The sequence below is a fragment of the Dermacentor silvarum genome, chromosome 2, assembly GCF_013339745.2.
Source record: "Dermacentor silvarum isolate Dsil-2018 chromosome 2, BIME_Dsil_1.4, whole genome shotgun sequence".
Lineage (NCBI taxonomy): Eukaryota > Metazoa > Arthropoda > Arachnida > Ixodida > Ixodidae > Dermacentor > Dermacentor silvarum.
Window position 1 is genome coordinate 24725742 of NC_051155.1, and position 25938 is coordinate 24751679.

At 49.0% G+C, this 25938-nt stretch overlaps 1 protein-coding gene across 5 annotated transcripts in view; it reads left to right on the top strand.

Annotated features, from left to right (window-relative positions):
* The window catches only part of LOC119439931 (rootletin-like), a 289750-nt gene that overhangs the window by 148284 nt on the left and 115528 nt on the right, over nucleotides 1-25938 (top strand). For all 5 annotated transcript variants that reach the window (XM_049661195.1, XM_037704895.2, XM_049661198.1 and 2 more), the window contains 5 exons: nucleotides 152-319; nucleotides 4644-4777; nucleotides 9241-9511; nucleotides 15093-15265; nucleotides 25091-25211. In XM_049661195.1, coding sequence (XP_049517152.1) covers nucleotides 152-319; nucleotides 4644-4777; nucleotides 9241-9511; nucleotides 15093-15265; nucleotides 25091-25211 — 867 coding nt within the window. The remainder of the gene's footprint in view (nucleotides 1-151; nucleotides 320-4643; nucleotides 4778-9240; nucleotides 9512-15092; nucleotides 15266-25090; nucleotides 25212-25938) is intronic.

The window sequence follows — 25938 nt, forward strand, 5'->3', positions numbered from 1 at the left end:
TTGAGTTAATATGCCAGGGTAGGTGTGCTTAGGTTGGCCTTGGTTTATAACAAGCTGATGAATGGCAAATGCCATCTCACTGCTTTCGAGGGAATAGAGGCAACCATCATCAAAGCTGTTGCTGCAGCTGCCATTTCTGTCGTTTGTGCAGTGGAGGCGGAAATTGCGACAGCCACCCGACAGCTCTCGGATGTTCGCCGATCACGTGATGAGGAGCGGGAACAGCTGCACCATCTGGTGGCTGAACTGCGTGAAACTGTCGACAAGACAACCAGTGAAAAAGATGCCTCACAACGAGATGCTGCTGAGAGATTTCGAGGTAACCTGCCTTGCTGCATTGTTGTGGGACTGTGGAACCAAGTCTTCTCAGCTGCTTTTCCAACTGTCACTCTGCATCTCTTAGCTGCCTGTACAGCTTTGCAAAACATTCCATGCTTTAGTGCAGTTCTCGTTACATGTGCACTGTAACAACACTGTGTAAGCTACTGTGTAACACTGCATGTTGTGTTCTGTCTTTGACACTTGTATTGTACGCTTAAACCTCAATATAACGAAGTCAGTAAAATCGGCAACATGCTTCATTATACAGTTATACATCGATGTAACGAACTTCAATTTAACAAAATTCCCGATACAGTCAAACCCACTTATAATGATCCCAGATATAACGATTTATAGGCTATAACGACCACATTTGAGTGCATTTACAATTTTCCGACCCTGCCTATTTTAACTGCTTCCAGATATAACAAACATTTTTTATATCGCCGTACTGTTAAAGAAAATGCTTCGGACCCGGTAATAATAAAAAGAGGGCATGCACGAAGTACCAAAGCATAAAAGCGCGACCGAACAGGTCGCACAGTAGCACACGCCCCACTGCAGTCGAACCGCGATGATGATAGGGCCTTCGAGATGAGCGAGTGACTGCCACGTGCATCATTCGGAAGTCATGAAAAAGGTAATCTGCTTTCAAGGCACACCTCAGCATAAACAGCAGGGCGCAGGGTGTGTACTGGTGCATGCGCCAGTGCGATATCAAACGCCACGACGGCGTCACTCGTTTTTGCGCCATTATCTATGCAGCACCACGTGCATTACGCCTGTTTGAACGATTTGAAACGACCATCTATGTCTTTCCATCATGGGAACAATGGCCTCTCAGGTGTTCCTGTTGATGCGGCCCGAATCGGTGAGAACGCTACATCATGCGCTGCCACCACGTAATGTTGCAAAGGACCAGCGGTTACTACACCGTTAAGAGATCACGGTTAGGCAGTGCTTTGTTTGTGCATTGACGATTGCTGATAACGGTTCGCAGTGACGTTTCACTTTTCAAACATCGCATGTGTTTGCCCGAAGCGACATAGATAACATAAGTTTACGGTTCCTGTGTGGCTGACACGCAGTCGTAATGCCGACACCATGATGTCCGAGACTGCCGCAGAATGGCGACGTGCCGCAGTAGTTTCCGAAGTTTACACTTCTGGCCAACTAGAATGCTTCGCTTTCTTGTGCAGATACAGTCATATCGCTCTGGTAGTTCTCGAATAAAAAATGACGGCAACACTTGCAGTTTCGAAATTACAGGTGATCGGAACCAGACGCCAATTTGGAAGAGCTTATACGGCACCACATTTCGTTCTTTAGATGGACGTTTCTAACAGGCATTTGCAGCTAGGTGCGGGAACGCACTGGGAACAAATATGACACTGAAAATCTGGCTTTGGACCAAAAGGCTGCCGAATTGTAACTGCTGATGCCAGCTTCAGTGCAGTTAATTTTTCAGAGTTTTCAAGCGAGAGTCCATATATGATGAACTACTGATATAACGACCACTTTGCGCGGAACCATTAAGTTCGTTATAAATGGGTTCGACTGTATAACGAAGTATTTAACCTTTTGTAAGCACTTGTTCATAGGACACCATGTAATTAGAACCTCAAACTAATAAAGTGTGTTTGTACATGATTTCAATTTAACAAAATTTCACTGATGACATAAAGGAATACTGAGACAATAAATCGAAACTTCCGCAGATGCAGATGGTCAAATGGTGGAATTACAAGTGGTTGATTGTGAACGCATCTCAAATCGCGGGCTGTCTGACCAAGAGGGACTGCTGAAGCGAAAGAGCTTCATGTTCTGGATAAAGTCCAAGTGAAGTGCGATAAGATCCCATCGCGGCTCGTGCACTGTATGCTTCGGGTGCGAGTGAAGGGTGCTAGGGTGAGCTGAGAAGGATGATGGCTTGATGAATGCTGCCTTCCCGCGCGAGCAAGGGGAAAGGGAGGGAGCTCACGGTAACATGATCAAGTGCGCACGATGGAAGGGTGGGAGTGGGTGGTAAGTCGCCGCTTGTCTCCTTTTCTAGTGCAGTCATGGTTGTGCATGGCTGTCAGTGCAGCTGAGCGCATACGCAGTCCATGCATGCTGTTTCATAAGTAATCTACCCCGTGTGCAAAGAGTGGGCATGTCGAGATTGCATGGCATCATGTGTCCTGTCTTGAGGTTGCATAATCGAGTTTTGGAGACATGTTGAAGTGAGAGGCAGACAAAGCATTCGCTCCCTGCTGCCAGCGACACTATGAACTGCGGGGGTGGAGTGGATGCGAAAGCATGGCTTCGTGCTCAAGATGTGAAGATATTGTCGACACGGCATGAAACTGTATCTTTCGTCGTGGCCGACTCAAATTCAACAAAATTAACTTTTTTCCCATCAAGTTTGCCTTTTCTGATTGCCCGATAATTCGGAAAGTGTTGCGGCCCCCTTCCATGTAAGAAAAATATAATGACGACTATACTTGCAACCCCCCCCCCCCCCCCCCATTAGGCCGACTTAACCCCCCCTTTTGTTTAACCCCTTTTCTTTCCTTACGCATTTGAGTGCTGCAACTAAGATGATGCGCAATCGTCTGCACACTCGCAAAAAGCGCATTTTTTTGACAATTAATTTCCCGTGAAGAAATCGAAATTAGTGCTGTTTAGATGGTATTGACAAGCTGTCAACCCCCCCCCCCCCTGGCAGAGATACTGGGTGCGCTACTGCTAGTGGCCATCCATGATCGCATAGATAGCGACCGCGATTTCGTCTGAAGTTGTTGCAGTGAACGGTAGTTTCATTCTGACTAGGTGCGTGCGTCGGCCGGGTATGGTAGCGGCAAGTTGCCGCGCGTCAGCGCCTTGCCGCGAAGTCCACCGTGGCAATCGCGTCTCGCCGCGCGGCAGCGCGATATGATCTCGCGCGCTCTCGGAACGCGGAATCACCGTGAGCGAAAAGGGTGCGATCGGACAGCGTCCAGAAATCCCTCTATAGAACCGCGAGACGACAATCGTCGATTGATAACCCGGCGCGGAACGGCGGAGGTCCGGTTGCCATTGGCTCCGTGACGTCACCCTCGTCGCTCTCGGCACCCTCGGCAAGCCGTAAAACCCCCGATTCCTGCCGCTTTTGCCGCGCGCGTCATGATGCGCTGCCGCTCGCGGCATGACTCGGGCGGTTTTGCCGCTATCGTGGGCAAAGTCGCCGTTCATAATCGTGTCGATAGCGGCCGCGGTTGCGACAAGCAGTTGTTTCGGTTTGACTCGGGGCAAAGCTGTCGAGAATGAAGCGCACCGGCTACATCACGATGGACGTGCGATACGTTGGCTGTGAGCTTACTGGCGAAAAAATTATCGGGATGTGCGCGCGGTAGTGCAAAGCGTGTCGGAAATTATGGCACGTGCCGCAGACGTGCTGCGAAGGAAGTCGCGAGGCCTCAATCGCCGCTGCGAGAGCTAATCAGTCACGAGATGACGAGAATTGCAGCTTCCGCACTGCTTTTGTGCTAAATAGCGAAAGGATTTGCTCATACATTATACTAATAAAATCGTGCTGACGTAATAAGCATTTGCTTATTGTTTTCGGCATACCCTGATAATTCAGACATTTTTTTTTCAATCCCGTGAAATTCGAATTAACTAGGTTTTACTGTAATATGTGATATATACTGTTCAAACTATTCGATTCGAAATTATTTGACCAAATCACTACTCGCTTCGAACCTCAAATCCACTATTCGCCCGTCCCTAAATTAGCTGTAATTTAATTGAAAGGGAACGAAAGCTGTGGTAATGGAGGGAGGGAGGGGAGGCGACTTTTAGCTGCGCCACCAAATGCGTATTTATATAAAAATGTGGTGAGGCGAGAAGGTGGTAAAGACTTCGGACGCTGCTCGACAAGTGTCCCGTTCGGATCTCGTCGAAAACTTCCGAGCCGCTCCCAGAGGCACAGGCAACAGTCACCAGCGCCGTGCGCGTTCGGTGCGAACGCGGGCAAAACGCCGATGGCGTCGACAACAGTTCGGCGCATTGCTGGTGCTGCTGCATGTCTAAGTTTATACAGCTGATCGATAAAACTACTATCCTTACTCCGTATAGCTCTCTACTAATTTGCTATCGCAATTGATGCTTCGCATTTTTTTAACATGCTTACTAAAGAGTGACAGCATCAGGCAACATGGTGTCAGCCCATCTTGATGTAAAAGAAAGTTCCGTTTCACTCAGGGAATTTAGCAAAATCACTCAGGGAAAACCTGGAAAACTCAGGGAATCTGAAAATGTCAACTTGGTAGACACCCTGAATAACTTTCTGGGTGTCGCAGAGGTGGAGTCCCTGCGGGTCGAGCTGGCTGCCGAGTGCTCCCGTCTGCAGGAGGAACACCAGGAGAAGCAGCTGGTCCAGCGAGCCGAGGCCGACGCCAGGCTGCAGCGGGAGGTGGCCTTCTGGAAGGCCAAGGTGTGTGTGTGTGTGTGTGCAACTCGCATTGGTACAACTGCCGTTAGTGGCCTAATAGGTGTGAAATTACGAATCACAGGATATTTACTGTGCACAAGTAGAAACAGTATAAAAAAAGAATAAATGGAAAAAAAATGCATGTTTCTTGCACCAGCTTGTGAGACAAAGCTGCAATAACAGTGTTGCACAATTGACAGCGGCAAGCACAGTCAATGATTGCCAAATCCTATTCCACTGTTTGAGTCTGGCTGGTATTTATACATTATTAGAAATGCATTTCGCAGTATTCGGTGGTGCATGCATCAGTTCGAAAATGTACTGTAATGCGTCAAATATGGATACCACCTGTTAATGATGGGCCCATCTACCTACTCAAAGCGATTTCGTTTGCAAAGCTTCTGAAAAAGCAAGCACGTTCTGCTTGAGTGATGCTTCAGTAAATGTGATCACTTGCTGGAAGCAAAGCAACACACGTGCGGCAGTGTGGAGATTAAATTGTACATGCTTTTGTGCTGAAATTTGGTTACAGCACACCGGTGATGTTCCATATTGAAGGTATTGCTACGAACCTCGTTGCCGATGTTCTGATATGTTGGCTGGCCTTAGATTAACCACAGCTACTGGTTCATCATGTCTCTGTTACTCAATCGTGATGACATTCTTCTTAAAAAAAATTGAGAAATGGCAGCAGCTCAGCTGCTTTTCCCAGATTTTACTTGCACAAAAGGTGTGACAGCATGCAGGCAGAAAGTATAGATGGAAATTGAAACTTAAGAAACGGCAGCATTGTCCACTATTGCATGAATGGCAAAGTGTGGACCTTGTGATAGCGCAGAAATACCAGCAAAGAGGAAATGTGAAAGATTGCAGCAATAAAGGAGTAAAAAATCTGCGTGACTTACAGCAGCATCGTAGCATCAAATGGCTGCAAGTGTTGCTTAACTCGTTCCACTTCTGTGCCAGTTTATCACTGCCTTGTGCAATGTTGAACAGCATACTGCGAGGTCTGTGCGCCACTTCCTGCTCCTCTTCAGTGAATGAGGCAATAAAGAAGGTACAGTTGAACCCACTTATAGTGGGTGCGGTAATTGCATGAAAAGTGGTTGTTATATCGATAGTTCGTTTTGCCTGGTGTTGCCTTTCAAACGCATAATAAAGCAATGACAGCGCATGTAGCTGGGCATGGCAGTTGAAGAAAACATTTCTTTATTGCAAGAATTGGGTAATGGTTTGCCCGTTTCCACACGACGACTGTCTTACTAGTGGCTCAGATTACCCCACCACACACAAAGTTGCAGATCCCGGCCATAACAGTGATGTGCCAGTGTCTGAGATCACCACACTCAACACGCTGTGTGGTGGCGTCTGAGACAATGAGGAAGGGTGAAAAGAATGGAAAGCTAAATGGATATTGAGAAAATATGGCCCCTGTAGTGGGCACGACAGCCTTTCCAACGTTGTCCAGGTAGTGCATCTGTTCCCGGAGGTGCACTGGTTTATTGCCATTGAGGTTCCTTGACGTCATTATCTTGATTATCTTCGTCCTTTCTGTCAACTTAATGGACAGACATCCTTGTCTCCTCCCCCATTTCCCCGTGAGTCAATCGAGGCACAGTAGATGTGCACCGCAGGATGGTTCTCTTTTTCGTTGTTCTTTTTTTATCCTGTCCCATTTCATTTCACACCCTCTGCAGAAATTTCACACCCTGGAAAGAAAATGACCTTGGAACATTACTGGAGCTCCGGGGGAGCTATATCGCTTTTTTTTTTCTTGCCCACATTTCTTCTTGCTTCTTGTAAGCAGCGTCAGAGTGACGTGACAGTATTATGCATTGAAAAACACTCATTATTACGGATGTGCGAATACTGCGAATACATGGACTTTGTCTCTGTGAGCGCGTCTGCCCTACTACATCGCGCAAACTTCCCATCACCCTGTCATTTCAAAGTCATTGATAAGTGGCAAATCGCACTCAACCTGACAATGGAAAGGCGCCTGCTCTACTGCCGGCACCAACCGCAGTCGACCCACACAGCACCAACGATAGCTACGTGCGAAGTGGTTATTGAGTCACGTGATGCGTAATGCGTGCTTTCGTTTGTCGCACGTATTGGCCTTACGATAACCCACCTGCTATACAGATTGGAAAGTTCTTCTGTATTTTGAAGGAAAACTGGAAAGCAAAACTTTCTGTGCAATAAAAGATTGCCACTATACACAGGTCCAGTGTTCAACTAAGAGCCTGATTGGTATTCGGTACAACATAACATCACCAATTCTTTAACTTCAGAGGTAAAAAAGTCACTTCATTCTATTCAACTCGCGCAGGCCGTATCTTGAAAGCGATCTGCGTTGGATCAGAGTCTAGCAGTGTAGGTGCGTCGGCGGCTCGTAGCTTTCTGCGTGCTGCGTGTTCTCGGCGCTCAGTTTGCGTTGAAGCGAATAGACAACAGCACGAAGGTCACTTCGCTCGCTTCTCCAGCGGCGCTTCCACACGCTGCCAGCGTTTGACAGCGCGTGTCCGCGCTCATCGAGTCTGATGTGCCACAGCGTGTACCAGAACCTCGGCAACATCAACTGGAAAAGGAGAGAGTGCCGACTTGGCGGGCTAGGCCAGCTGCAGCAATCGGCAGGATCAGATTTGAATGAAGGGAGGGGGAAAGGTCACGCCCGCGGCGGCAAGATCGCCGGGTCGAGGGATGCAGGCCCGCCTCGCACACGTGCGCTCGCACACGTGCGCTCGCTTCGCATTCCGTCGCGGCGGAGCAGGTGCTTTCGGTTGCTGCTCGCGCAAAAATAACAAAATTTGGGGCGAAATCTCTAGGTTGTCGGAGGGGGAAATTCGTTATATCGAGGGGGTCTCTCGCTGCCACTTCGTTACGTAGAGGTCTCAAATACATGTGCTTCTATGGAGTAACGGCGGGGAATCGAAAAACTTTGTTATATCCAGGAATTCGTGAGATGGAGGTTCGTTATAAGCAGGTTTAACTGTATAACCAATAGATCATCAATTTATTGGGATTGTTATAAGTGGTTTTGACTGTATCCTGCACCAAGTGGTCCCATGATGTTTTTTTTTTCTGCACCAAATTTTAAGAATTTCCTACGATTCTACGAATTGTAGCTAGTGAACATGCAAGGCGTATAGACTTAGAATAAATTCTGAGGATTGTACTGGTTTCGGATTATGCATCGTCAAACTTGCAGTAAAATGCGCTGTTGTTCTTCTTACGTTTCTAAGAAAATGCTGTATTATGCATTGAAGCACAAAATTAACTAGAATGCCAATGCATTTCATCAGATACATTGCAAATTAATATCTCGAAACCGGAGTAGTCCTCAGAATTTGTTCCAAGTGGTATGATACGCCTTGCGAACTCACCGGCTACAATTCATAAATTGAAAGATGTATTGTAAAGTAATTAATAAAAAAGTCTGATTAGCATAATTATGTTAATTATTCAATTAAGCATTTTGATTTCTCATAGAAGTAATGGCTGTATCATCGAGTAATTTAGATCAATCGTTAGAATTGTACTATCTGCCACAAGCAATTTAAAAAAATTTGGTGCAGTTAAAAGAAAGAAAGGCCCTGTAGATTTTCCACTTCACACTGTGTACTAGGCAGTGGCAGGCATCATTCAGCTTCAAGTAATCAGGTCTAAAAGACATGCGTACCAGTTCAGAGTGCCGAAAAACATTGAATCAAGTAATGACTTGAATAAAGTGATGCTGTGACTGTTGTTATATTACACGCATTTGTTACCTTGTGGTAACAAAACAAAACAAAAATTATATACTAGTTAACAATATTTCCCAACACAAAAGTAGGCTACAATTTTGACAGCTACGCTGCCTGCGAAGGCACCAAACAATGTCTGCCATAGTGCGGTTGTGGCAGGTTGTGTGATGCCTTCTGTGTGGTGCCAAGCACAGAGTGTTTTACAAAAACTAGCAGCGAGAACTCTGGTGCTGTAATCGTACAGCTACCATGGGAATGATATGGTTAGTGTGCGGATTTGTCTGATCTTTGTGTTAGCAGCCTCGGACGTCCTTGTGGCTTTGTTTACTGCGCGTCCCTGCCTTTATCCACCAAATTTTGAAGAAATTGTACTTTCCTACATTCGGATTCAGATTCTGCGTACATGCGTAATCACTGGAAAATGATGTGTTTGTATCAGAGTTTTTTTTAGTTGAAAATGATCACTTTGCAAAGTGACAAAGTCAGAAGGACGAAGTTTGGTCAGATCCGTGTACTAACCATCATTTCCATGCTGCCTTAACCGCGCTGCTTGCAGCTCTCCCGTAGGCAGTAGCGCCACAGTTCCCTCTAGCGATTTTTGCAGGAAACTATGTTGTCAAGGTCAGGTGCTCTTCCCTGTGCACGTTGGAAAAGCCAGAAGCCAGGGTGAGTTGCCCTCTGTGCGCTTGACACTAGCATGGTGCACCACTTGTGCCACAGGTGTCGCTGCACGAGTCAGAGGTGCGCACCGTCCGTGCCAAGGCCTCCCAGCTGCAGGAGCAGCTGCAGGAGGCGCGTGAGCGGCTTGCCCGCGAGCAGGCCTCCCACCGGGCACAGGCGGGTCAAGCAGCACTGCAGCGCACGCAGGACCAGGCCGACTTGCAGCGTCGTCTGCTGCACGAGGGACAGGGGCTGCACCAGATGCGGCTGGCCCTGAGCAAAGCGCAGGGCAAGGCCAATGCACTCGAAGCACACCTGGAGGCAGTGGCAGGTGAGAGGCAACCACTAGGCGGGCCAGAGGTGAGAGACTGGCTGGGTTTAGTGAATATTACAATACAGTTGAACCTCAATATAACGAACACAAGTATGACAAAGTAAGTCTAAAATTATTCTTAGAAATATCAGCGTGCAATGATGTAGTGCCATGTTCATTTGATTACAGTCGCTCACCACTGGCCCCATGTATTTAATGTATAAGGACGAAAAATTTTGTACACCTTACAGTACTTCGTGCAATAATTCGTACTCCAACTGCACGACTGTATGCTAATTTGGCCACTGAGTTGAGCAGAAATAGAGATAATTTCGTTTTGTTTTGGTACGCTGCCGGAATGGTCGCCGGCCATATTGCCGGCACCTCCTCTAAACCAAAACTAGTGAAGCCTAGTCGATGTAGTAGTCACCAACCGTGTCCAAACCGCAGGACGAGCTAAGCCAAGCTGCTAAGTCGTAAAGGCTACATTTGCAATTTGCGTGATTTGTTGTGCCAGTTCCATCCCACTCTTATCATCCACCGTTCATGGCTTGCTGATCCCGCTGATAACACAGCGTAGCATCGCTGTGACCACTGACAAAACTTGAAAAGCGTGAAAAAGAGTAGCAAAGAAGAGATCATTAGAAAATCGGGGCCACGGACTCTCTAGGCAAAAGGCAAGCGTATGTGCACATATGAAAGGCAAGTGTATGTGCACATATGTATGCATATGGGACATATTTCGGCCATGTTCTAGGACGATCACTTTCGAAGATTCTTATACTTTCGCAATATTTATGCGGAGTACTGTGCTGAGTAGTATGCTGAGTGGTGTTCATACTATTTAACTTCACTATGTTTAAAGGGAAAAGAGAAGCCCGAAATATATTTACAGGTTATTTACAAAGACTGTAGGGGCTGACAAGATGGTAGTTAGCTCGCAAATTCCAAGAGCGTCATCTTTTTCGGACTAATCTTAAACGTCTTCTTCATCAGCCTGTCACATGACCCCCAACAGCTGAAGCACCGACGCGGTGCTGGTTAGGAGGCGGTCGAATGATACGGCTTAAGATACGCGACGTGTTCTACGTCGGAGCAAGGCTGAGCCACGGTGGAGTCAAGAGGGGCAATTTCGTACGTGACATCGGTCACCTTACGCAAGGTGTAGTAAGGGCCAGAGTAGCGTGAAAGTAACTTCGAGAGGTCAACATGTTGCAATGGTGACTGATGTGAACCAGGGCGCCCGGTGTGCAGTGGGCGTCACGATGGCGGGCATCATATAAGCACCACTGATTTTCCTGTGAGTTCATAAGTCAACATCGGGCAATGTGGCGCCTGTTGTGCCTTTGAGTATGGCTTCATGGCGTGTTCCGATGTAAAATTCAGACTAGCAGGCAGAACAGTGTTGAAAGGTAGTGTAGTATTGTGGCCAAACATAAGGAAGAATGGAGAGAAACCTGCTATCATGGCGAGAAGAATTATAGGCAAAGGTAACGAACGGCAATGGAACTTCCCAGTCGCAATGGTCAGCAGAGACATACATGGACAGCATGTCAGTAAGGGTTCAGTTGAGACTCGGTTAGACCGTTTGTGGACGGTGAGCAGCAGCAAGTTTGTGTTTAGTCACGCACTAGTGTAGAATGTCATTAACAACTTTAGAAAGAAAGCAGCTTTGGTTGGTGAGGAGCTCTCGAGGGGCACCGTGGTGAAGGATGACATTCTCTAGGAGAAAGTCAGCGACATCAGTTGCACAGCTTGTCAAAGCCCGTGTAATTGCGTATCAGGCGGCGTAGTCTGTTGCTACAGCAGTCCACTTATTTCCCGAAACAGACATAGGAAAAGGGCCTAAAGGATCAACACCTACACGGAAGAATGGTTCCGATGGACGTCAAGTGGTTGAAGGCGGCCAGCAGGGACTGTGGTCGGCTTCTTTCGTCGTTGACAAAGGTCACACGCAGCGATATAATGGCAGACGTCATGGTAAAGACGAACGGCAGTAGGCACACCGGCAGTCGGCACATCATGAAGCTGGGCGAGAACAGTCTGACGCAGATGTGCAGGCACGATGGAGAGTCGGTCAAGGCCGTCAAGACACATGTTAGATCGGTACATTATGCCATCTTGAAGTTCAAGCATGCGAAGGGAAGGGTCGGGTGTCGTTGAAGTCCGCCGTTAATAAGGTCTTGCAAGGAGGCGTCCCGGCGCCTCCAGACCATACCAAGACAAAAAGGGTATACTCCGTCTAGCTGCATGATACCAGTTAGATGAGCTTAGGGAAAGCTTTGTATTACAAGAATGGAGCAGTGCAGTAATCCTACATCCCAATCTTCGTATATGCAGTTGTCCGGGTCGTTCATCTCGATCTATTGACAAACCTTTCTTTCAAGAAGTTTGGCCTTGTCTTTCAACTGCTTGGATCCAGGCGAAGCTTGTGCAGAATAATATACTTGGGCAACTGGAAGGCGATAAGGCAGTCTTCGAGTTACATCAAACGACCCTGGACTCATTTTGATCCAACTGTGGAACCGATACATCCGAGAGTTCAGCTCAGCCACAAGATCAAAAATGTAAGACCTACTTCTGACAAGATTGGAGACGTTGGAATCGGCGAAAGAAAGGTTCCGAGACAGCTGTGAGAAATGGCCCAAATCAGAACTTTTCCCAGGCAAAGAAGGCAAAGCACGTTCTTGTAAACTGCGAATTTCTTTAGGCACCATCTTAATGCAACCAGTACAGCTACTGTATATACTCGAAAATACGTCGAGCACGAATGTAGGTCGACCCCTATATATTGTGCTCTCTGAGAAATAAAACAAAATAATTAGGATATAGGTCGACCCATATCTTTTGAGAAATGGAAAAATTGGAACATGCAGTAGCGCACCCAGGATCTCTTCCAGGGGGGGTTGACAGTTTGCCAATACCATCTAAACAGCACTAATTTCAATTTCTTCATCATCATGGGAAATTGTCAAAAAATGCGCTTTTTGCGAGTGTGCAGATGATTGCGCGTCTTACATCTTAGTTGCAGTACTCAAATGCGCAAGGAAAGAAAAGGGGTTAAACAAAAGGGGGGGTTAACTCGGCCTCAGGGGGGGTTACAACCCCCAAAACCCCCACCGTCGGTGCGCCACTGGGAACATGACACCTTTATTTACAATAAGCTCGGCTCGGCCACTCGCTAGTCGCTGTCACAAGCCATACCCTCATCGGAACTGTCAGGAAAGTTGTCCTCGTCGGAAGGGAGAGTCTGTTGCGCCGCATGAACTTTTGGAGCCAGACCCGACTCGCATTAAACATTGACCGGCCAATCCCATCTCGTTGCGCCAACTGCCGGGATTTTGTCTGAATGTTCTCGCAGGACACCTGAAGACCCTTTGCACACTCCTCTTCCACATGAAGTCTCAGCTCTTTCTCGAGAGCGTCATGCTTCCCGGTTGCTGGGCCGCGAAATGCACAACGCCGCCCATTGCACACAAAATCTTGGTCCTGCAGCTTCCTCCAACCCCTAATCAGCGTGTCATTCATATCGAACTCGCGCTGAGCGGTGCAGTTGTTGGTTTTGGCTGCTGACGTTGTTTTGGACTTTGTCTCAGGGAGCGCTTGCGTACTCGTTGGTGAGCACTCGGGTACTAGTCGGCATCCGCCGCCGCCGGCCACAGTGGAACTTCATTAGCTCGGTACTTTGGCTAGCTTTGATCACGAATATAGGTCAAGAATCTTTGGTCTTGAATATAGGTTGATAGCTAATTATGGGTAACATTTCTGGAAAAAAAGGTCTACCTATATTCGAATAAATATGGTACTAAAAAACTGCTAGAGCAGGAACTTTACCGAGCTACAAGCGCTGGGCGGCAGCTTGGGTGGCCATCATGGTAGGTTCCCAAGCACTTGTAGGAATGTGAATAGTTTCAGTTATTTACTTGTTATTATTGTTTTTTTTTTTTGTCGTGTTGTTCTCGCTGCTAAGTGCACTACGTTATGTGCTGGGTGTGCCAGCGCCCTGTGAGGTCGATGCTGGCAGCACGGCGAAAAATGGAGCTGGGTAGGCCATGTAATGTGTAGGGTAGATAACCGATGGAATATTAGAGTTACAGAATGGGGGGACATAAAAATAGGCTGATGATGATGATAATGATGGCCTTTGTTTTGTTTTTCTGCACGCAACACTGCTTCTCGAAGATACAGTGGAATGTCGATGATACGATCACGGCTAATACGAATTTCCGGATAATATGAATTTTTCTGTGGTCCCTGCTGAGCCCCATTACTTTGCAACGTGCTAGAGAACGGTTGTTGCGAATCAATTTTCGACCCATGTCGGCTGATACGAATAAACGCCGCCCCACCGACGGCTGCGAAAGAAAACAGCGCGCAGTCATGCGCTTTCTCCCTTTCTCTTTTGGTACGGAGGCGCGGACGCGGCGCCAGACAACGCGGAGCCCGTGACTGGGCGCGAAGCGGTGGCGCTTTTGTTGCTCTTCCTTTTGTGCTTTTCCGCACTCAGGCGTGGGGAAGCGCGGCTGTCTATCGCTTCAACGGAAACTGAGCGGCATAAACACAGCGCATACAAAGGTCAGAGCCGTGTGGAGATCGCTTTCAAGATACGGTGCGAGCGATAACACCGACAGCCGGCATAGGCGCAAAGTACACTCGGCCACAAAATATTGCGGGGGGCGCGAGCGCGCGGCGAAGCGATCCTCCTCTCCTAGCGGCGGATCCCTAGTGTCGAGACCGACGCTTGTGCGCATGCGCGTCTTTCCGTGACTGCAAGCGTGCATGTTTCCGCGTTTGTTCCTTGCGCGCCGACGATAACCCAGTGTCGCCGCGAGGTGCCCCTCTTGTGATTGGCACTGTGGCGGCTTCGACGGGCAAAACTTAGCTGATATAACGGAAATAGGTTTATTTTCATCTTGCCTGTCACTTTCTATAGAGCGCCTTTTCTGCCATGCTCTTCTGTGGGAGAACGCCCCTTTCGTAAAAAGAAAAAGAACAAAGATTGGCCACGAAAAGGCGCAGCGCAGAAACAAGAACTGCGGTGTTGCGTTCGCGACTGGGAGACCGGGAGATCCGCGCTCGTGACGCGACAAAAAGCGGCGACAGCTATGCACGCCAGCTCACTGTTCACATAGTTATGCCCATCGAAGCTGCCACCTCGCGACTACACTCGGATATCACCGGCGCTTAGAGCAAGCGCGGGAACATGCACGCTTGCAGTCACGGAGGGACGCGCATGCGCGCAAGTGTCGGTCTCGACACCAGGGGTGCGCCGCTAGAAGGAGAGGAGGACCGCTTCGCCACGCACTCGCCCCCCCCCCCCCCCACGCACAATATTTTTTGCCCGAGTGTACAAAAACACATTTGTTGGCAGATTAGAAGCTGCCCCCCCCCCCTCTCTCCCTCCCGCGCTGCCTTCCCGCTTTGCTCCTATCGCGTGGGAGATTGCACTGCCAGTTAGCCTTGCGCCCGGTTGCAAGATACCACTTACACCGTGCAAGATACGCATTTGGTGCCGCAGCGCAGTTGTCCATATACTTCCTTTCTCGTCCTTGTGTTTTTTGCGTAACACAACACACAGTATGTCCTTGTGGCCTTTCAGAGGCACGCCAGAAAACGGAGACCGCGCTGTCCTCGCTGCTAAGTGCACTGCGCTGTGCGCTGGGTGTGCCAGCGCCCCGTGTGGTTGAGGCTGGCAGCACGGACGAAGAGCAGCTGGTGGTCGGCGCAGTCCAACATCTCGTTGGCAGAGTCTCCTCTCTGGCCAGTGACAAGGTGTGTGTGTTGCTTGATAGCATTGTTTAGTTGAGTTGTTGAAAATTCCAGTAGAATCTCGTTAAAAGGAACCTCACAGAAGAGAAATATGTTCCATTTAACAGCAGTTCATTAAAATTAGTTTCATTTACTAAGAAAAATGTGTAATGGTGCAGCACTATGTGTTGTACACCCTCTTAGCACTGTTTTCAGAATTGGTAAGGTTCAAGAAGTGAATCTAACAGCTAGTTTTTACACAAATGCGAAATGACAAGTTAGTTTAGCAAGGCATTCATATAGGTGTTTATGGGTCTATACTGCTTGCTATGCATTAAAATATGTAACAATTGTTTACTTTCTAGAGACATTGTTACCTCTTTTTATAGCTTGCTTGTGGATAAACTTTCTAGGTCGTTTTTATTTCTTTAAAAGATTTTTTTAGTGCCTGCAGTGTCGATTCTGCTTTGTTAAAGTGTCACGATATGTTATGTGGTTCTGTTTACATAGTGAAGAGTTTGACAAAAGCTTGTCTTGTGTTTCGGAACCCGTATGGTTTCCTTGTTCACAATTCAACAGACAGGTGGAATCGAGATGCAGTGCGGTCAACTCATACTAAGGGAGCACCAAATTAGTATGCCAGCACTGATTACAGCTAAGTTCATATATGAGATCTGAAAAATATTTTTATCAATAGAATGTCTGTTGAGTAGAATCGGAGGCTTTTTTTTTATCCTTTGAAGCTGATGAAATAGTGAAGTTATGCTGTACTGAAAACCAGTTAGATTTGCAGTTTGGTAGTGGACCACACTGTATATCACGGCAATCTTCTATTGCTTAGAAAGTGTTGCTTTCTAGTTTTTCTCCAGTAAACAGAAGAGTTTTCCCATCTTTACAGCAGGTGGGTTGTGTTGGTTATCATTAGCTCGTTGATACCAATCCATGCGGCTGACGAAAGTGTGGACTGTGCATGTGACTCTACACTGCTTCGCATGTAGCCATCATAAGCGCTGCGCGGGTATATTGCGGCCAGTGGTAATGGTAAAGAGCAGGCATCTTCTCATTGTCGAATTCAGCTTCGTTTGGTGCCTGTCGAAGGTTCTGAAATCGGGAGGACAACAGCAAGTTTGCATGATGCCTGCCTAAATTTTCTCATCTCGCTTTTTCCACGTCCGTTTGCCGTATGTGCAAATGTCATTTGTCTACCTCTGGGTGGTCAGTGCTTTCGTCACATGACATTTTCGCGCCCGTCGTGTAAATCCAAAGCTAATCTTGTTATGGGTTGCTTGAAGAGATGAAAACAGACTGCAATGTGCATCTATGAATAGCATCGGGAACGAGAGAGAGAGAGAGAGACAAAACTAAGTTTATTTTGATGGGGCACGGAGAGGGGTGGATCCCTGTGGTGTGTGGAGCCTTTAATTCAGTGCCCCAGCGGCGGTGGCAGCACTTTCGGCTCTGGCGATCAGCTTTCGCTGATCCTCCAGTGCCGAGCTGGTCAGGACTATCTCTCACTGTTCGTGCGCTGCGTTTCGGTTGGGGGAGTTATTGGGTATTTTTTGGCATGCCCATGTGGTGTGGTAGAGTGTAGCTCGCTCTGTACAGAACGGACAAAGGGGTTGATAAAGGGTGGGGTACATTGCGTGGAGGAGCATGAGGTGAGGCAGGCAGGCAGGCAAAGAACTTTATTATTATCCGGAGGCGGCGCTCGACCCTCGTTAGGGGGTGACACCGGTGGGCCACTCCCACGACGGGACGGGGAGGTTAAACTCCACGGCCATGTCGTGGGCCCTCTGGATGGCCCTAAGCTGGTCTCTTTTGTCTTGGCTAGTGAGAAGATTGTTCCAGTCCGCCTCCGTAGAGGGAGACTCGCTGCTCTCGCGCAACGTAGGGCATTGCCATAGCATGTGTTGTAAGGTACATTTGGGGTGGCCACAGCGCGGGCACCCCGGCTCTATGCCATCCATGTATTTAGAACATTTTAGAGGCGATGCATACGCCTCCGTCTGTAACAGACATAGAGTGATAGACTGAGCTCTGTTTAAGTGTGGGTGCGGGAGTGGGTACTTCCGCCGCTCCAACTGGTAATGTTTGCAGATTTCATTAAAGGTTAACAACGGATCTCTGAAGTACCTAGTAACGTCCTCAGCCTCCGAGTGGTTCTCCCTGGCGTGGAATGTGGGACCTCACGCCCGGGAATGAGCCAACTCGTTGGCATTAAGGATGGTTCCGTGTACGTGTCGGCCAACGTGTGCCGGGAACCAGATGATTTGCTTTTTGTCTGACCAATTGGCAGCACAGAGAACGCGCGCGGCTTCCCGACAAACCGAGCCCGTCATGAAGGCCCGTGCAGTTGCGCGCGAATCTGTGTAAATGGCGGTGCGGTCGGTGGCAGTGAGAGCTAGTGCCACAGCGACCTGCTCGGCACCATAAGCGTTTGAATTTAATAAAGTCATAGACGACAAGTGTTCGCCTTTGAATCTTGTTACTACCGAGACAAAGTGGTCCATATATCCATACTGCGCTGCGTCTACGAAGGCCACGTTATCCTCCATGGCGGCTGCGGTACTGAGTAGGGCTCGCGCCCGTGCCTGACGTCTCCCCATGTTATGTGTGGGATGCATGTTACGGGGTATCGGGAATACAGTGAAATCTCGATGATACGAATCTCACGGGGTCACAAAAAATATTCGTATTATCCAAAATTCGTATCATCGAAACACAATTAAAACTAGCTAAATTAAAACGTCGGAGGTGAACTCACTCAGGCACGCGCACGTAAAAAGCATTTACAGTATAGATCACTTATAACGTAACTGTTTATAGCGCAGAACTGGCTACAACGCGGCCTTTTTCGACTCCCGTTTACCCTCCCATAGAACTCCATGTATACGCATACCACTTACAGTGCAACTGCGTGAGACGAAATACCGGTTATAATGCGGCTTCCGCTGGAAAATCTCGCCTACAAGGGCGGTAGCGAGCACGCTTCTCAACGAGGTGCGCCCACCGACGGGAGAGGATATCAACGAAGGCGATGCGGAGGAGGAGCATGAGACGTGGAGCATGAGTCCAAGGGCGATAAAATCGTCACCGCGCGCCGTATGTGCGAGTGAAAGCGCGCCTTCACGCACGGAGAGCGAACACACAGCGGAGAGCAAACGCGACTTCCGTCACAAATGCGTTCTTGTACTTTGCGCCTGTGCCGGCTGTCAGGGTTGTCGCACGCACCGTATCTTGAAAGCGATTTCCACATGGCTCTGACCTTTGTATGCACTGTGCTTACGCCGCTCAGTTTCCGTTGAAGCGATAGGCCGCACGAACCTTCGCTCGCTGCGGTGGCCACGCGCAAAAGCAAGAAAAGCGCCACCGCGTCAAACTCTTCGCGCCCAGTCGGGCCTCCGCGCTGTCCGGTCTGGTGCGGCATCCGCGCCTCCGCACCAAAAGAGAAAGGGAGAAAGCGCATGACTACGCGCTGTTCTTTTTCGTGGCCGTTGGTGGGGCGGCGTTTATTCGTATCAACCGACGCGGGTCGAAAATCGATTCGTAACAACCATTCTCTAACACGTTGCAAAGTAATGGGGCTCAGCCGGGACCACAGAAAAATTCGTATCATCCGGAAATTTGTATTAGCCGTGATCGTATCGTCGAGATTCCACTGTACTGTAAATTTTGAGCGCAGCTTTTCGGGGAGCTGTCGCGAGCTTTCTTGGGTTACGGGAGATTGGACCCCGAGGTGTGCTAGTAATCGTCGCCCAGCTTCAGTGGAAGACAGCCTTACAATTTGAGAGATTTTTTGAGCTTCTACGATTTCGTTCAATGTATTATGAATGCCTAGCTCGTTGAGCTTGGTCGTGCGGGTGCTGCCCGGTAACCCGAGCACCTGTTTAACGCACCGGCGGATGATCACGTCGAGACAGCGTACATCTCCTTTTTGCCACAGGTGGGCGGGAGCCACATAGTTGATGTGGCTCATGAGGAATGCGTGGAACAGTCTGCGGAGATTCTCCTCAGACAGTCCCCCGCGCTTGTTAGCTACTGTGTTAATTAATTTAGCCATTGCTTCGGCCTTCTTGGAAATGTAAGTGACACTGGCGTCGTTGGCTTGAATGGCCATGCCTAGAATGTGAACTTGGTCCACCGTGGGGATCGGTGTACCGTTGATTTCCGCGTATGCGTCTCTGCGCTCTTTCGGGCGGTAGAGTAGTAATTCTGATTTCTCTGCCAATAGCGAGAGACCGGCCTGCCGTAAGAACGTTTGTACCGTGTTGACCGCTTTTTGCAGTCGCTCCTCGATATGGCCGTCAGTGCCGCTCGTACTCCAGACGGTGATATCGTCTGCGTAGAAGGCGTTACTGATGCCTTCGATCTGTGAGAGTTGTCGCGACAGAGCGCGCATGGAGAGGTTGAACAGGAACGGAGAGATCACGGCCCCTTGGGGTGTGCCCCTCGGTCCCAGGTTGAACTGCTCGAGCCCATCGAGCCGAGTTGTATTGTAGCTGTCCTGTCGCGTAGGAACGAACTAACGTAGTTGTAGAAACGCTTACCTAATCCTGCCTGTCGAATCGAGTCGAGGATGTGAGAGTGGTTTACGCGGTCGAACGCCTTCTCGAGGTCGAGCGCTAGGATGGCTCTAGTGTCTCTGGTGATCTTATCCATGAGCTCGTATTTCAGCATCAGCATTACGTCCTGCGTGGACATGGACGGGCGAAAGCCAATTTGGTTGATCGGTAGAATCTGACGCTCCTCTACGAATTTCGTGACTCGCTTGAGGATTACGTGTTCGGCCACCTTACCCACGCAGGACGTGAGCGAGATGGGACGAAGTGAGCCTAGCGCTAAGGGTTTACCCGGCTTAGGGATAAGTATGACGGTTGCCTCGCGCCATGCAGGCGGGATGTTACCTGTCTCCCAGATTTTGTTAATGTGCTCGGTGAGAAATTCTATGTCCCCCTCGGCGAAATTTTTAAGAAGTTTATTCTGTATGCCGTCGGGACCCGGGGCCGAGCGGCAGTTGAGTTCGGAGAGGACCGCCTTAACCTCGGCGCAAGTAAAGGGGGATCGGATCCTCCTCCGTAGTGTCCGGGGCAGGCGGGTAATCGGATGGGGAGCTAGGTTCGGTACTGAGTTAACGCGCTGCTAGCTTGTCGGTGATTTGAGTGTAGGTCTTACCCGAGATTTTAGTTTGTGGATTAGCCTGTCTATCGTGAGTTGTTGGGATGCTTTCGATGGTTCCATTTGGCCCCATTTCTCATTTGACCATCAATCAAGTTACACACTTCGTCCCAGTGTTGACGCTCTAGACGACAATGTGCCTCGATTTGATGATTGAGTTCAGCTATCTTTTTACGAAGGTTACCATTGAGCTTTTGCGTGCGCCATTTCGCTTGCAGTGATTTTTTAGCTTCGAGCAGGTGTGCTAGCTGATTATCCATGCGCTCGACCTCCAGTTAAGTTTCAACGTCCTGAGTCTAATTTGCAACGTCCTCTTTGAGTTGTGCGAGGAGTTCTGCGAGGGTTTCGTAGTGAGTGTCGTCGCGTTTCCTGAGTTCTCGAAAACGATTCCAGTCCGTAATGGGAAACTGTCTAATTTTGTTTGTAGAGACGTTTACGATAGTCTGTATAATGTAATGATCACTACCCAGATTCTCACCTAGGTTAGTCCACGGGGGTTGTCCCGCGTGCCTAACCATCGTGAGGTCTGGGGTGCTATCGCGCGTGACCGAGTTACCTACCCGTGTGGCTGAAGTGGGATCTGTTTGGAGCATGAGTCTATGTGTGTGCATTTGTGATACCAGGGCAGTGCCCTTACGGGAAGAGCCACGGTACCCAAAGTCTGGATGCGTGGCATTAAAGTCTCCCGCGATTATGAGCATGTGGTCCTCTGCAATTTTGTTCGCGCGCTGAAAGAGGACCTCAAATGTAGTTTGCGTGTTTTTGGGTGTACTATATATGTTGAGAATAAAGACTGACTGTTTAAGCTTTGAGTTTGGGATTAACTATATTATAATGTGTTCGTCTTTGAGATCGGGGCGGAGCTCGTGGCGAACATACGCGCACTTCTTGGAGATGAGCGTCGCTATCCCTCACGTTCCCGCTCGATGGTCCGCCTCGGTGCAATAGGCACGCAAAACGGGGTCGGCGGTTAGCGTTTCTTGTAAGAGAATTACGGCAGGCCGATTGGCACTAGATTGAATGAATTGTTGCAAAGCTGCCTACCGCTTGGGAAAGCTGAAGCAATTACATTGCCAAAATTACAAGATTGTTTGTATTAGCCATGATTACTGCATAGGGGTTGGCGCACGAACCGCCGCGTGCTGTCCTTCTAATATTTGTAACCGCGCGTGGAGCTCGGTGAGCTGGAGGGTGTGTGGGGTCATATCGGCAGCTCGGTCTGCCGCAATGTCTGCGCGGAGGCGGGCAAGTGCCTCCATGAAGTTAGACATAGTAGCCGGCTCGTCGGCCGGGTCCTCGGCCGCGCGACGCTTCGCGGTGCGATTGGCGTTCGACGAGGTAGTGGGGGCGGGTTCAACGGCCGGAGCGGCGGGCGTCGGTGCCTCGACAATGCGTTCTCTCGGCTGCTGCAGGTTTCGAATAAGTGCTTTGAATTCTGCGTTTCCTTTGCGCAGAAACGCTAGCTCACATTTGAGCTCTTGAATCTCATCTTTCTCATGCTGTGGCAAGTTACCCGACCGCGCGGAACCGCGAGTCTCACCTTTACCGGCGACTCGGTCGGCCCAGGTAGTTGTTGCAGTCGGACTCTTGGTGGTGGTAGGCAGGTGTTCGTCGGTTGACTCGGGGCTGGTTGCTTGGGCGTCGGCTGTTGCTTGGCCGAGCCTCCTTGGGTCTGTTGGGTGTTGTTGCGCCGGCGTCTGCGGCGGTGTCGACGTCGAACAACGTAAGGGATTTGATAGCGGCTTCGGCATGTGCGGTCGCCTGTAATATGGGCCTGGCCGCACAACGCGCACTTGGGTGTCACGCACACATGGTCGGGTCCGGTGGGTTTGATACCGCAGTGTTTACAGACTTTCTCAGATGGGGTAGGGCAGACGTCTTGTCGATGCCCGACTCGGCCACAGTTGTGGCAGGTGTCGATCTGTCGCTTGTAGAGCGTGCAACACAGCAGAAGCATACCGCAGCGCACATAGTTGGGGACTTTAAGTCCGTCGAAGAGAAGGATGATGGTGGTTGTATCCTTGATTCGTCGTACCCCATTAATGTGGGGTTGTGTGATGAGATGAACAGGCGTTGTAGCTCCGAGTCCGGAAGGTCAGCGTCGACGCCTTGGACTACGCCTCGGCTGGTGGTGCCAGATGCGACTACGTAAGCGGATACTGGATGTGCTCGCTCCAGGAGAACAATTTCTCGTACTTTAGCGTACGCTTCGGCCGTTTGTAAGCTCGACGTGCTGATCACAAAGATATTCTGCGTGTCGTTAGTGCAAACGATATCTTTCTCTGCCGCCATTGGCGGGAGTCGTGCAGCGAATAATAGAGCTTGTAAGAACTTAAGCTTCTTGCACTTACGCACATCGAGTCCACCTCCAGGGCGGACGATGACATGGTGATGATCCGTTGGCAGCGGGGGGAGCCGGCTGGCGGCTGCAACCCTCGTCGCAGCTCCGGTTCGCAGGGCGCCAATGCGGGCGCCGGCTGGCTTGCTGGTGGTAGTAGTTGAAGATGTTGCTTGACGTCGAATTGCTTCGATCCAGCCAAGCGTGCTGGCTTCCTCTTGAGTGATTGGTTCTCCCTCCACCATGGCCTCAGGCATGATATTGGCGCCGCAGCGGGACGCGCCGGCGCAGGAGTACGTAGTCGTGTTCAGCCTACTCAAGGCCTAGCGAGTGAGGCGTAACGTTGGTCGAAAAAAGAAGAAAATCTGGGTGGCCCGGGCCAAAACCGGTATCCGGGTGTTCCCCTAGACTCAGCGAAAACGTTGGTGATAAAATTAGGGAAGATTTCACACAGTATACCGGCAAAAAGCATATCAGAAGGCGGAGCCGATGCGGAGACGTCCACTCATCTCGACGCCCATGGCGTCCTTCCGTGAGGTGAGGATAGGTGTTGGTCTAGAGATGCCTCCAGGCCGTCGCTTCAGCTCTGGTTAGTGATGGATGCGGTGCCAGCATCATTCTTCTCGAAAGGTGGTAGTGCTAAAGTATATCGTAGTAAGTGTGTAGTGTTTCTGGACTTGGGTCTTCTGGCGTCGCTTGCAGTGCCCGGTTGCAGTGACCTCGGGCTGTCGTGTGTGCACAATGGTTTCCACTGACAGCTTCGTGTCCTGGTATCCAGATTATCGTGGTGCGACATATTTCGTTGAGGTGGTTGAGAATATCGCATGCTACTTTATGTAGATGGCCGTTCGTGTAGGCTCAACATGCTGACTGACAATCTGCAAGAATATATATTTCCTCATCCTTTCTCTATGCTGAGATGGTGAGGGCAATGGTGGCCTCTTCTGCTGCGGCGACGTTCTGCGTACGAACGGAGGCGGATACCAGTTCCTGCTGTCTGTGTGCTGCCACGCTGATTAACATGCCCTCCCCATTTGAGGACTTGGCCGCATCTGTCCAGCAAGCAGTGGAGAGAGTGCTGTATCTTTGTTCTATTGTTTTGGCTTGTGCTTTTCTACTGCTTAAGTAATATTCTGGGTGCATGTTACACGGAACAGGGGCCACCATTATTTGCTCGTGTAGGGACTTGCGGAGTATTTCTTGATTGCTGGTTGTCGCCACGGGGTATTGCAACCTTCGAAGTGTTGCTCTCCCTGTTCTAGTGAGGTTGAGGCGTGTGATTTGCGCATGTCGGTGTTCTTCAATTAGTTCTTCTAAGGTGTTGTGGATACCCAGGAATAGAAGTTTCGTTGTTCCTGTGCCTGGAGGAAGGCCGAGGGCTTGTTTGTTTGCTTACAGCAGTAACATGTTTACTTGGGCATTTTCTGTTGATGTTAGGTTGAGATAAAATGTCGCGTACGTGACTCTACTGACAATAAGGGCCTGAGTCAAGTGTAGTAGGTCTTCTTCCTTCATGCCATGTCGGGAACGAGAGGCTGGTAACGGTGTATTGAACGATGGCAGCCGCTGGGGCCATCCCCTATACTGTACTCGCTTTCGTTCGCAAGGTGGTTTGTTTAATTTCCGAGTGTTGTGCAGTTGCGATAAGATCCGAGTCGATTTGACACCAAATTTAACTTTAATTGCCGACACCCAACGAAGCAAACTGATTAGGCCCAAAGTGCTAGGCAGTGTTGCTATGTGAGCAAACAGCGAGCAGCTACCGTGAGCACGCACAGCCAGTTCGTCGCTGTTCTGCTCGTGCGTGGACAAAAATCTCCGAACTGCACGAATCTGTGCCCATGAACATGCATATTCGATACTACCTGTATGCCTTCCGGTGGCCAAATGGCCCGATCTTCCCACAAGCTTTTGCGCATTCCATATTAGCCATGTTTGTGGCTGTTCCCTCTGCCTGCATCGCATTACCATTTTGATCGGTCCTGTCCGCCAGGACAAACCTTGTACCGACAGAGACCGTGCACTGTGAAATGTTTGTGCACATCAAGGCACAGATGATAGCCTGATCTTTCATCGAATGTACCAAATATTCGATAAGCCGAATAGTATATATTTGATTTGTGAATTTAATTATTCAAACATTTATTATTCGATTCATATTTGTATATTCGAGTATTTGCGCTACTTTTAAGAAGACTGGAATTACGAAGAGGTGTGAAGGGTGGTCACTGCATCTCTTCAGCTACGTGCAATCGGGCCCAGCACCCAGCCTGTGGCTCTAGGCTGTGTGGAATGAATGAGCCATGCTACTTCCTCTATCCGACACTCTGTTGCAGGAGAAACTGGCAGCCGAAGCCAAGCGATGTCACCGAGAGCAGCGGGAACTGCAGGATCAGCTTGTGGCCACTGCCAGCAACCTGAGTCGGCTCAAAGCTGACCGAGAGCGGCTCAATGCAGGTGTGTGTTGGGGGCCCCACTTGGCCTTGATGGGTACACGGCAGCCGAGGTGCTCTACTGCTCGGCAATGATTGCCGCTTTCTTGTAGCAATCTGCAAAAAGGAAACTGACGTATACTGATTTATCTTGAATTCCTGACCGTAAAAGTTTAAGTTCTGCTCATATCACTGACTTCTGTGAGCAATCTAATACTATTCATTATTTATTATATTTATAAAGACAAGACAGACCTAACAAATTACAGACCAATTTCTTTAACTTCTCACTCGTGCAAAATGCTGGAACATATTATTTACAAACACATCATCGATTTCCTTGAGTCAAATAATATTCTAACTAATGTACAGCATGGCTTTAGACGTGGTTTCAGCACTATCACACAATTAACCGAATTCACCCATGACATTGCTTATCAATTAGATCTCGGTAAACAGATTGACGCTATCTTTATAGATTTTTCTAAAGCGTTCGATTCAGTACTTCATTCTCACCTCTTGCAAAAATTAAATGCCGTACTAAAGAATTCCCGTCTGGTCGACTGGATTGCTAGTTTCCTTTCTGACCGGTCCCAATACGTGGACTTCAGTTCCACAAGGTCATCAATTCTTAAGGTAAGTTCTGGGGTTCATCAAGGGTCAGTCCTGGGTCCTTTATTGTTTTTAATTTATGTGAACGACCTACCAAAAAATGTTTCTTCCAGCATTCGTCTTTATGCCGACGATTGCGT